This window comes from Dermacentor silvarum, chromosome 6 (assembly GCF_013339745.2).
Source record: "Dermacentor silvarum isolate Dsil-2018 chromosome 6, BIME_Dsil_1.4, whole genome shotgun sequence".
Taxonomy (NCBI): Eukaryota; Metazoa; Arthropoda; class Arachnida; order Ixodida; family Ixodidae; genus Dermacentor; species Dermacentor silvarum.
Window position 1 is genome coordinate 181,850,280 of NC_051159.1, and position 12,259 is coordinate 181,862,538.

Genomic DNA, 12,259 nt, shown 5'->3' on the forward strand with positions numbered 1-12,259 from the left:
CCGCTCGGGCATACGGCGCGCGGTGAATGATTTTATCTATACGGAACCTCACGGCGACGGCGACGACGACGGCGACGCCGACGGCAGAAATCCGGTTGAAGTGTCCATATAATTGCTATCGCAATAAAAAGTCACAGGCCTGCGCTGCACACGCAGCACAGTCACAGCCGAAGCTGAAGGAGCGGCTCCATATGGGAGCTCCATCTTCGGCAGCACGCACTAGCGGGCCTTATCGGCGATGTCTCTTTGCGTCGTTTTCACGAGAACGACCTGAGCTGTCCGCCCGGCGGCGATGGCGGCTTGCGCTGCTCTCTGCACAGCGGTCTGCTAAGCCCGACGTTGCCTGTACTTCTTTACAAGAAACCACTGGTGATGGCTGAGCTCACCGGACAATAGGATGAGCAATGCACACATGACTTGTTCAGCTGCTGCATCAGCTGGTATAGCAAAAAGTTTTCCTTCTTTTTTTTTTCTAAGTTTGCCTAAACCTCAGCTTTTTTTTATTCCCGTTGGCATTGCCTAACACGACGCACTGTAAATACCTGCCGATGTAAATAAACAGCAAACACTCACGTAGTGCCTCCGCCTGCCAGTGTTTGATACGGTAACCATGTACCATGCATGCTTTTGTGACTATACCGTGGCTTGCGTTGGGTCTAGTTATATTAGCATTGGTGTGATACAGCGCTGCATAGATTGTTTTAGGATACAGGACAACAGGAGTAGGAACACGAACGTAAAAGCGCTTTTTCGCTCATCCTAATTTTCCCGTTGTTCTCTCTCCTAAAATAATCTGTGTAGCGCTGTTTCACACCGATAGCGATTAGTTCTTTGGTCGAACACTTTTTATTCTGCTGAACCACCACCAAGGGACTTCGAATCGCGCTCTGAACCGTATTGAATAATTATACAAAAACGCAACTCGTCTGCAACTTTAGTCAAGCCTCGTAGCTGCAGTCGCTTCACTTTGTTTTTGTTTTTTCCCCTTCGTCTCAAGTGTTCGTCACGTGGCCGCTTAAGAGAGGGGACATGAGTGTACTGCTTTCCGGTCACGGGGTCCAGCGGCAAGCCCGGAAATTCTTTCGGAGGCAAAGTCGCGACGGCGCGCGCGTAAGAACCGACACGGAAGTTTTGCGCCTCTTAGTTTATCGGGATAAGCAGCCTCGTGAAAGGGTTCGCTCCGCGCGCCAAGCAATGCAGCGTAAGAGCTGTGGGCCGGCTACGCAACAAACACTCGGCAACCTAATGGCCACGGGCCGCCTTTTCTGAATGGAAAGCTCCGTGGTATGGGACTACTATGCAATGGCCAGCATGGGGATGCTCTGGCGCTGCGATTAGTAACGATAGAGTTAGTAACATAACTGAGTAAGCAAGGTAATCACTAGTACTAATGAGACTCAGCTACCAATTCCGAACGCAGTTAGCACCACCGGTTTCAATGTTTCTATTCCACACATATATCGACCCACCATGGAATACAACACAGTTGGTTCGATATATGCAACAGGTGTGAGAATCTTTGTATCAGGTGCTGCTAACTGCATTTGGAATTGGTCATTGAAACCTACTAGTGTAACAAAAAATGTACATGCTCGCCAAGCATAAAAGGAAAATAAAAACGCGACGTTTCGGGCCCCGTACGGGTCCCTTGATCACAATGAAGATGCAAGCATGGGCTTGCGACTATTTATGGGCGAGGTGGCGCAGCGTGCGGGTGTATATCTCGGGAATATTAGCCGCCGTCCTGTTTATCGTGTGTTCAGTTGATTGAATGTAGTATGATTCTAAAAGTTAACGAGCTGATAACTGTTTCTCGGTTGCGATGTTGGCTGCCGAGTCCCAGCTGCAGCTCAACGCTGTGTCCCGTTAGTTCGTGATGTTCCGCCAAGGCGTTCGCGGCTATTTCCGCTCTCGCCGATGTACGACACAAGGGCCACACAGCCGCGCGAACGCCTTGCCTTGGCCGACCCCCCCCCCCCCCCCCCTTCTTTCACCACCGCGCGGGTGCCGTTGCCGCCGGCGCGTGCAACGGCAGCACACGGCCGGCAGAAACTCTGATTCATGCCCGCGCTTCCCCGATATGCAGAACGGTGCCTCTGCTCCTGCTTTACCGATAAGAGCTTTAAGCGTAACGAGTAATAACGAGGAAGCACCGAGCGCGTCCCGAGCACGTGTGTATATATGGTGAGCGTATATGTGTGCGCCCTTTGGGCGAACTACACGGCACGAGACATCTCAATTGCGTGGGGGGGGGGGGGGGGGGGGAAGGAGAGAGAAGCTCCAACAGCGTGCCAGCACCGGTGGCGCGCACTCTTCCGATCCGACCGCGTCTCGCCACCCTTGCGACGTCACCCACGACGACCCACGATCACGAGGTTGGGCGACCGCCCTCCTTTTGTTTCGGTTTAATTCCTCGCGCCACTGGCACAAAAAAAGAAAGAAAGAAAAAAAGAACGCTCGCCTTCTAAGCTTGCCTCGTCGTGTCCTGGCAAGCTTTCGATACTCCTCACTTCCCTCCGCTTTACTCGTTTCCTCTTCCATTCTCGCTGTATATGTATGTGCTTTTATTTCTTTTTCCACCCTTGCACACGAGCACATGATGCGCGCAACGTCACGGGGTTCTCAACACTATAGCCAATAATTCTTCGCTTCTCGTACGTGTGTGTGGGTGCGTGCATGCGCGAGTCTGTTGCACTTTTACGGACGCTTTTCTCTGGCCTATATCTGGATACGCTGTTATCCGTGTCCCTTCCCTTTCATCTTCTTTTTCATCGGTGAGAAAAGAGAAGAAGCGCACGATCAGGGTGAGATGACGCGTAGCTTGGCCGGCGCACTCGCGATCCCCCTTGCGTTCATTCTGCATTCGAGCATCGTTCGCCTTCTCCGCTGTGAGCCCCCTGCTCCCGATGCCGAACTCTTCAGGGCGCGCCGAGATACTTTCGCCGTAATCAGCCATGTTTGACGACCAACCTTCAAGTTGCGACACCGATTCGTTGCTCACGGTGGGTATTTATTCGCTTTCTTGAACGTTCAAGTGCATAAAAAAATTAATTTCATAAAGAGAACCAACCTTGAATTTTTTTCTCTTCTTCTTCGAACAGTGAAGCATACGCTGAAGAGCGTGCATATAGACTTGTTGTTTTGTCAAATCGTATTAAAAAATTTTTTTTCGCCCGTCGCCCACATTAGCTGATTCGATAAGCAGGGAATAAAAAAAACTTTTCTCCATGATGCAATAATGTGCGGCAATCACCTAGATTTACGAGGTTGGAAACTTATGATTGCAGTAAACGCGCGTTAGATTGGCGTTGCGGCACATACATATACCTTGTCGCGAGTAATGTTCACTCGTAAATATATTCTAATCGCTACCTTTGCACGCAAGGGTGCTGTAACGTAAAACTATGCCAATATATTTCTATTCCATTTCCTTCGTTAAGCCTCCGTGACTGAAATATTTCTAGGGTCATTGCCCCTTCGCCTATCTGCGACAAGACGCTACGAAAACCACGAAAGCTTCGCATCTCAAGATGACGTGTACAAACTGATTATGCATGATTATGCCGAACAAAACATTTCTTGTCGTTTCTACACATTTGCCACCATTAGCCGTCTCCTTTTCTGCGCGCTTCTTGCCTCTCGTCAGCCAGTTAAATAAAGGAAAAGCTCTCCCGGCAGGACAATGCTATTCGCTTTGAAGCCAAACAAGTCACCTCCTATGATCGGGGAGAGCGTTTGATTGGGCTGTTGCAACAACCTTGCGGGTCACCGCCCGTGCTTGCATCGGCGGTTACATAAATTTGACGTCAAGAGGTTGTAATAAAGTCAGAATGGAATAAATTTACGTTATAGCGCCCAGGACCTACAAAATTAATAATAAATGTACAAATGTGTGCTTTCAAGGTAGATAAGCGTACGACAAACCAAGGTGGATTTTGTCATGCGTAGGAAGGATTGCGGAGCCACAAAAGCAAATATATACATGTCTTACAATGATTCGATAGACGATTATCTTGGTAGTTTTAAGGTATATCCATTATCAATAGCTCTCGTTGGTCTCTTTTTTATTTATATGGCTAGGCGAAACGAAAAACCGTCTGTCCGTCACCTGTCCGCAGAAAACTATTATCATCAGCATTGGCTCGAGCGTCCGTCGTCTTCTTCCACAGTTGGTTGTGTTGCCGCTCATCATTCCAGCGTAAAATTTCACTTCTCTTCTGTCGTCGTAATGGGGAGGCCGCATTTTCGGGGGTATGAGCCATTGCTTAAAGGGTGTATGAGCCATTCATTGCTTTGTATAACGGACAGATTTAATTTTGAAGCGATTTAATGTTGAAGAATCGCAAGAGGCTATGGCGGGCGAATGCTGCTAACCACGCCGCCGAGCAAACTCGAGGGCATCGCACGCAAGCGACAACGGCGGACTGCGGGCATACCGTCGCAGGACGTCGTTCTCTTCGTCGCAGCCGAACCTGTGCAACCTCATAATTGAGAAATACTTAAACGAACCGTCGGGATTAACACAGTAATAAACACCGTGGCCGCACGTTTCAGCTTCGCTGTTTAACCATTTTCACGGAATTCGTTTTATTCATTTATTTTTTCGTTTTTTTTTCTTTGTGACAGAATGTCGCTTAGTTATTTAATGTTGGTTGCATATAGGTTGCGCCCTGTTGATTGCCAACGCCTTGGTATACCTGACTGTCTGGTTTTCGTGCAAGCGATGATGAACATTTATCGTTAGAACTCAGTCAGTGCCGATTGACAAGCTTTAACCGAATGACTGGTCTATTATAATGATTCTCCGTGTTTATTTACCTGCAGGCAACTTAAGGAGACATCAAATTTGTATTATATTTGCTTTTGCTGTTACGAAATGGACACTCTTGAGCTGACGTCGACGCTGTGGTAAAGATAACCATGCCGTTAATTGTCTCTCGCGATAAGGTGTTCACGTTTCTTGTTTTGATCGTTGCACATTGAGAGCGTGCTGCCAACGAACAAAGATAACCTAACTGCGCTGTGCTGCGATGGAAAGCGGGTTTCTTGAACACGAGAAGTGTTCCCGGACAAGTGAAATAACTTCAGCAATGCTTATAGGCTAGGTGGTTATTTTGACTCCATCCAATGAACTTGTAAAGGAGTACTGGAGAATAACGTATAGGTTAATCACTTCATCAGCAACCAATTATCGATGAATTAGCCCTATTTATTATCGGCTGTGACCGCCCATACCCCGGCACCAATGCCGAATCCCCTGTTGTGTCAAGTTGGACAACGTAGTGTATACACTACAGCCGATAAAATTTTCATATAATCGAAAAAGAGCCTGATCTGGCCTCACGAAGAAGGCGAAGCAGCGACAACGAAAGCACATAAGTAACGGCGATGATGCAACGCTTTCGAACATTGCGGGCTTGCGACGATCGGTATCGCGAACATTCCTAGACCGTCCCGTCCCTCTGAGGTTCTCGTCGGGCGACGGGCTCGAAATATATAGCTTGAATCTTTTCGTTCCTTGCCTGTACCATCTTTACGACATTTCCACAAATTTACCAGGTTCTCCTGGGTGATCGATTTGCTCTAAGAACTGTAGTGATTCTTCTTTATCCGCCCTTTTATGTTATTTTTGCATCTAGCCGGCGCTGGCTACACTAGAAAACGCGGTGCTCTACCTGGCGGGAACGCCTGAAGATCTCCATATATAGGATGTGAGGCTGTGTGCATGGCCAACAAGCTTGCTTGCTTGCTTGCTTATTTATTTATTTATTTATTTATTTATTTATTTATTTATTTATTTATTTATTTATTTATTTATTTATTTATTTATTTATTTATTTATTTATTTATTTATTTATTTATTTATTTATTTATTTATTTATTTATTTATTATTTATTTATTTATTTATTTATTTATTTATTTATTTATTTATTTATTTATTTATTTCCACTGCTGACGAGGGAAGGGGGGCATTGGATATTGTACTGGATGATTGCAACCCACTGTAGAGAGTACAAGCGCGCGCGCGCGCATACACGCACATGTACAGGGTCGACCGTGAACACCTCGATCATTAGTATTCAAGACATCATAGAAGCGAATGTTCAGTACATAATTCGAAAAATCATTATTGTGTTTATTGACACCATGCTAACGAACATTTCACTCGTGAAGTAGAATAAACGCTGTAGTTTTACTGGCTTGAATACTAATGAGGTGTTCACCTTAGACGTGGTCGACCCTGTACATACACAGGCCGTTTAAATTACGTCTTCCGGGCACTGAATTATCATGCCTGCTTTTGGTCAACTTTACGCACATTATACAAGTTTATTGCACACATGTACATATTTCCGTTTTTTTTTTTCACTTGGTTGTATTATTTGTTAATTAAACCACTGTAAGACAGCACTAGCTTTGCGAACCAGTCGCTAGGCCGCTTTTGTCATGCACATTACGTTTACAGAATTAAGTGCCGCCTGGCCTTGTGATTTCTGAGATCTCAAAATGTCCAAGAATCCTGAGAACTACTTTATGATTATTTGCCAGTAATGATTAGCAGACAATTAATCCTTATACGTTCGTTCGTTTTTGCTCCCTTATCACCTTTAGCATGCAGTTTCAAACCTTGTCATCTGTTTTATTTGCTAACCTTCTCCAGCGTGTGTGTCACCAAAGCCCTCCTTCGCCATGTCGCCGCAGTCAAGAAATGACTTACAGGCATCAGAATGCCCTGCCGGAGTATTCTGACTCCCTTCTCTTACCTCTAATAATGAAGATATGGTGGATATTGCTGCTATATTCCTCAATTGAAGGCAGTTAGCAGATTACTCTTCCCCTGTGTGCGCCCAACACGTTGTATGCGTTGCAGTGTTTGCCGAACCAGGCTTTGCTTCCGTTGCGTGCAGTCCGCACATATTCACGAAGTGCAATGCGTTGTAGTGCGGCTGCTATTGCGAGCACTATTCTCATTGTCTCACGGCGGGCGTCCTTCGCAAATTAACAGGGCGGGTTCGCCGTCTCGGCGACCTACGCGTGCGACGACCGCTTTCTGCGTTGCGCAGCGGACTACTTTGTCACATCAAAAATTGGAGGGCGCACGCTTTCGCGGAAGGCAATATATCAGAACGAGGTGGCGGTGCGGATTAAGCTTGTCTGTGATTGATGAACTGCGCACAACCGAGATAGCTCGGCGATTGAAGGGCTGCCATGGCCGTCACGAGAACCATTTCCTTTTGAGCCAAAGCTTGCGGAGCACATCGTCTGCGACGAACGTGTAACCTTCGCTGTGGCTCCGAGCGCGGATCACCGTGTACGCGGCAGCCGGTTGCGTGAGGTGGCTCTGGCATGCTGCGACACTAAGCCCAAGGTCACACGTTCGATTCCCTGCGGCTGCTTAATCGGTGACGAAGGCGACACGACGGCGCGTGTTTAGGTCTTCTCGTGCTGAAAAGGGATTCTGCAGCTGTCATCCGAATAACGCAAGTCAAACCATCTGTCGCAACGTCCGCCACGGCAAGCAGAGCCAGAGAAAAGTTTTTTGCATATGCGCTATTATTCAATCGGCCAATCATGCCAGTAGACGTTATGAAGGCTTTCGCAGCGGCCCTCCGAGGGGTTATGACAGAGCAAAGAACAAAGACCCTAAAGCCTTCTGTTAAACGATGTAGTTTATACACAAGCTTCCGGTCTCCTAGTTGGCTAAATTGAATTAAAAGTGTCAGTAGGGAGCCATTATTGTCCTCAAAAGGTTCTTTGCTAGACTTCCATAATGTTGCCGGAGTGTATAGGTATTATTATTGAGTTATTATTATTATTATTATTATTATTATTATTATTATTATTATTATTATTATTATTATTATTATTATTATTATTATTATTATTATTATTATTATTATTATTATTATTATTCATAAGCGAGATCATGACTCATATATTGCATTCTTGTAGAAGAGCGCCTCCGACCGGCCAACGGAATTTTGGAAGTATATCCTCAAGGCGCGCTAGTAATCGCAGAGAGTGTTTTCGCCTGCTCGACTCTAGAGGAGTAAAGGTCCAAGCAGTCGTGGATTGTTTTTCTGCCCATTTTTCATCCTTGTATAAAGCTTCAGGTTTCAATGCTGGCGTCAGTCAGCAGCACACAACGGCTCCTACATATATAGTCCTGCGTTGTTTGATGAAAAGCTCATCAGCGAAGTCCTTATGATCTTGTAGCCTTCCTTATCCTGCGGCCCTGATGGCATCCCCTCCGCAATCTTAAAAGCTTAAGGCAGTATATTTGCGCCAGTACTGACATCTATATTTTATAGCACATTGAATGCTTCCACTCTCCCTCCTATTTGGAAAACTGCTCGTGTTTTTCCTGTATTTAGGTCTGGTAACACCGATGTCTCAAATTATCACCTAATTTCTCTTCTCTGTGCCACGTCAAAGATTTTTGAGCTGGCACTTCACAGCATATTGTCTTGCACTGTGAAGAACTCATCAATTCTGAATCAGCATGGATTAATCACCGGCCGTTCCGCTATCACAAATCTCGCAAGTTTCATGACACATAACTCTGCGCCGGTACATCAAAGGGGGCAAGTTGACACCGTTTACTGTGACCTCTGTTGACACTGTTTACTGAGCTGGACAGGCCATGTATGCGTAGGATGGACACCCGGTGGACCATTAGAGTTACAGAATAGATACCAAGAGAAGGGAAGCGCAGTCGCGTACGGCAGAAAACGAGGTGGGGTGATGAAGTTAGGAAATTTGCAGGGGCAAGTTGGAATAAGCTAGCGCAAGGGTAATTGGAGATCACAGGGAGAAGCCTTCGTCCTGCAGTGGACATAAATAGGCTGATGATGATGACTGTGACCTCAGTAAAGCTTTTGATGTATTCAGCCGCTCGCTGCTTCTGATCAAGCTTACACACTTTGGTGTTGAATCGTCAATTGTAAATCTCCTGCGGAGTTAATTATCTTATTGATAGATCATAATATGTTAACCTAAATGGCCAAACGTCTTCTTCTTACATGGCAACTAGTGGTGTCCCTCAAGGATCAGTATTAGGACCACTTCTATTTTGAATTTATAATAATGACGTTCTTTCCGCTAGTCAGAATTTTTCATTTCTTCTATATGTGAATGACGTCAATATTTTTAAGGGAATGCACACTGTTGATGACTGTCGTATCCTGCAGTCTGACCTGTTTTCTTTTCTTATGGTGCAAAACGCCAATGCATTTCTCCGCAAAGTTTGGGAATTAATATCTCGAAACTGGTGTCATCCTGAGAATTCCTTCCAAGTGGATCTGCCTTAATTGCCAACTCCACGGCTAGAATTTGTAAATTGCAATATGGGCCATCAGCAAATTAGTTAAAAACTTAATTAGTGAATTTTTGTTAATTAGTCAATTATGCATTTCAATATTTTGTGCAAGTAATGTCCGCCTCTTCGAGTAGACCAGCTCCTTAACTAGAATTGGGCTATCTGCCACAGGCAACCTTTAATAAATTGTGAAAGTGTTCGCTGAAACAACCTGTATATATATATATATATATATATATATATATATATATATATATATACTTGGTTATATATATATATATATATATAACCAAGTACAAGCGCACGTAGACAAGCTAAAAGAAACATTTAATGTCGACTTTCCGGCTGGAACGACAAAATTGAATGTTTGTTTTGCCTTTTCTACGTGCGCCTCCACTTGCAATTTATTAAACACCGGGGGCCAGATTCACAAAGCTTTTCTTTCGTGAGTTCGCTTTGGCTGGCCGCCCAAGAACTACTTCCTTCATGCACAGTGCAACTGTCGTTGGTGTGCTGCGTCAGTTGCACTTCGCGCCACGAAGAGGCAGGGCGCGTGTCGAGTGAGCTCCTCAATGTGCAATGTGGTGAATGCGGACCTCAAAGAGGTGCGGCGTAACGCATTTCTCTCGCATTTACCGCTAAATCGCCACTAATATATTTTCTTTGAGTGTCGTGTATTATATACTTAAGAGTGTACGACACGAGACTGTTTGTATATTACAAGGATGTTCGTATACATTGTGGTTTATTGTTACTTTTTCGCTATTATGCTTTTATTTGAGTATTTACCGTTGTGTATGTTATTCTTTTGACCGAGAATGTTGCGCTGCTATGTATATGGGTTTCTGGATCCAATCAAGCCGCAAAAAGCGGCTTTTAGGTCGAAAGCCTTCTTGTCAAAGTAAAATGAAACTGAATTGAATTGAATATAATTACGGCTAGTTTTTCCGCGCAGTGTACACGAAACGTACGAGCTGTCACTCGGAGCAGTCCCAGTTGATTAGAAATGTATGTTTCGCATATCCTGTGCGGTAATAAAAGAGGTACACTACGTGCGCTTTATGCTCGTTCCACGTAATGCGGAGCATTGGCTCAGCGTCAACACAACCTGACGCCATTGGGAAGAGAATGACAGCTGCGAGACGTAAGTACTTCGTGCTAAACTTTACGAGCGAATAAGCCGCTTTATGAAATGCCAGAACGAGTTCCTAACATACATTGATGAATCGACGTTCCGAGTAATCAAGAAAAAAAGAAAGGCAGGTAAAAGAAAACTTGGTCTGCAAGTCGCGTGTTTGGATTGAGCATTTCCGGAGCACACAAGGTGCACCATGGGCTCAGGTGGAGTCGGGGCACGTTTCCACAGATCGCCGAGGTCCTTGAAGTTCCCGAAGAACGAGCAAAAATGCGTACGCGCACACACACAAGAAAGCGGCGCCCATAGCAACATGGAGAATTCAGACGCACAAACACCAAAGAAGGGCGGCGGGCAGGTGGCTAAAAGAGCGCGCACACCGCCCATTGTGTGTGCCTCGCAAGAGGGGGATAAGCGCGGGGTGTGCAAACCTGTACAGGCAGGATGGGAAGGGTGAAACTGGGAGCGTGCAAGCCGGCCGGCCAACCCCGCGCAACCGTGGGCTACGGTCGCCGACTCGGCGCATGGGCACTGGAGTGTCTCGGGGGGAAGTATACCGCAGCGCTTCGGGAACGAGGGGAGGGTGACCGCGGGGATCTCAGGTAGACCCCGGTGCCGGTGGGCTACCGTCCCCAACCGCGCGCGCTCTCTCTCTCTGTGCCGCCGGATCTGTGGAAAGGAGGCGCCGCACCACTCCTCTGTGGGACCACCACCACTCTCGTGCGCGCAGTGGGCGACGGCGCTCACTCGTTCGCCAGACGAGGCAGGCTGCGCGTCTCGTCGCCGTCTCGCCTCCGGCGCGTTCGACGCGAAACGACGCCCGCCGGCGACTCGACTCCAGCGCTGCCGAGGACGTTGTTCCGTTGCTCGCTCAGGCGCCTCGCCACTGCGACGGAGCGGCAGTTTCAGACCAAAGGTTCTCGCATGTGGTTACCTCTTTGCTCCCGACTCCGTTTACAGACAGAGTGCTAGTTAAGGCACGGGGAGTGACCCTTGCACCACTCTGGTATCCGCACGGAGCGTTTGATTGTCTTTGTACACATCCCGCGGTATCACGCTTAAGGAGTTCTATTCAACGATGCTGCACCTTCAAGTCCGTTAAGGTTTGTCGGCTCGCGATTCGAATCAAAGACTGTGCGGGAACCGCAGTGACTGCGTCCGAATCTCGATTCGAGTGTCCGGCACAGCGCGAACTGTTACGAGACAAGTTTCGATTCCAAGTTCAGTTTACCTATCAGCCGAACGGTGTGAATAGTGGCGAGGGAAGTGGCTGCTTAGTGGGCACCAACGGAGCAACCGGCGCTGCTGCTGCACGGAGCCTCACTCCCCTCAGCTGAAGGACTTTGTCGACCATGACAACGGACCGCGGCTGCGTGACCGTGTGTTTCGTGGCCCTGTCCCGAACCACGGTGAGCTGGGTCACCGAGCAAGAGCCGCTCGATGAACCCCCGTGGAACGGCCGCCGCTTCAGGCAACAACAACAACGCTTGTCCGTCAGCACCATCGATGTCCTGCTCTTCTACTACGTAAGCCGTCTCATGCATCATGTATTAAATGTGTAGACGTCTGCCGCTGCTCCCCTCTTTCCCCTTGTTCCCTTTTGAGTCGATGCTCTTTTTATGTTCCTTCAGCTAGTTGTTAGACTTCGTTCCTCGATGCAGTGGTTCTGTGTTCTATAAGCAAAATATACGGGGGGAAGTGCGACTGTACGCAATGTAAAATCGGTATTGTGGCTGTATAGGTGGCCTCCTAACGGTCAGCTACTGAAATCACATTTTCTTAAAGTACTGTGCGCAGCGGTCCT

The 12,259-nt window shown here is 47.0% G+C and overlaps 1 protein-coding gene across 3 annotated transcripts in view; it reads left to right on the plus strand.

Moving 5' to 3' along the window:
- The window catches only part of LOC119456496 (BTB/POZ domain-containing protein 6), a 112,243-nt gene that overhangs the window by 59,388 nt on the left and 40,596 nt on the right, over positions 1–12,259 (plus strand). Inside the window, exon 1 of one of the 3 annotated variants that reach the window (XM_037718314.2) lies at positions 11,022–11,981. The exons of the other annotated variants lie outside the window; for them this stretch is intronic. Coding sequence (XP_037574242.1) covers positions 11,808–11,981 — 174 coding nt within the window. The 5' untranslated portion in view covers positions 11,022–11,807. Of the gene's footprint in view, positions 1–11,021; positions 11,982–12,259 lie in introns of those variants that run through there. 3 annotated transcript variants of the gene reach the window in all.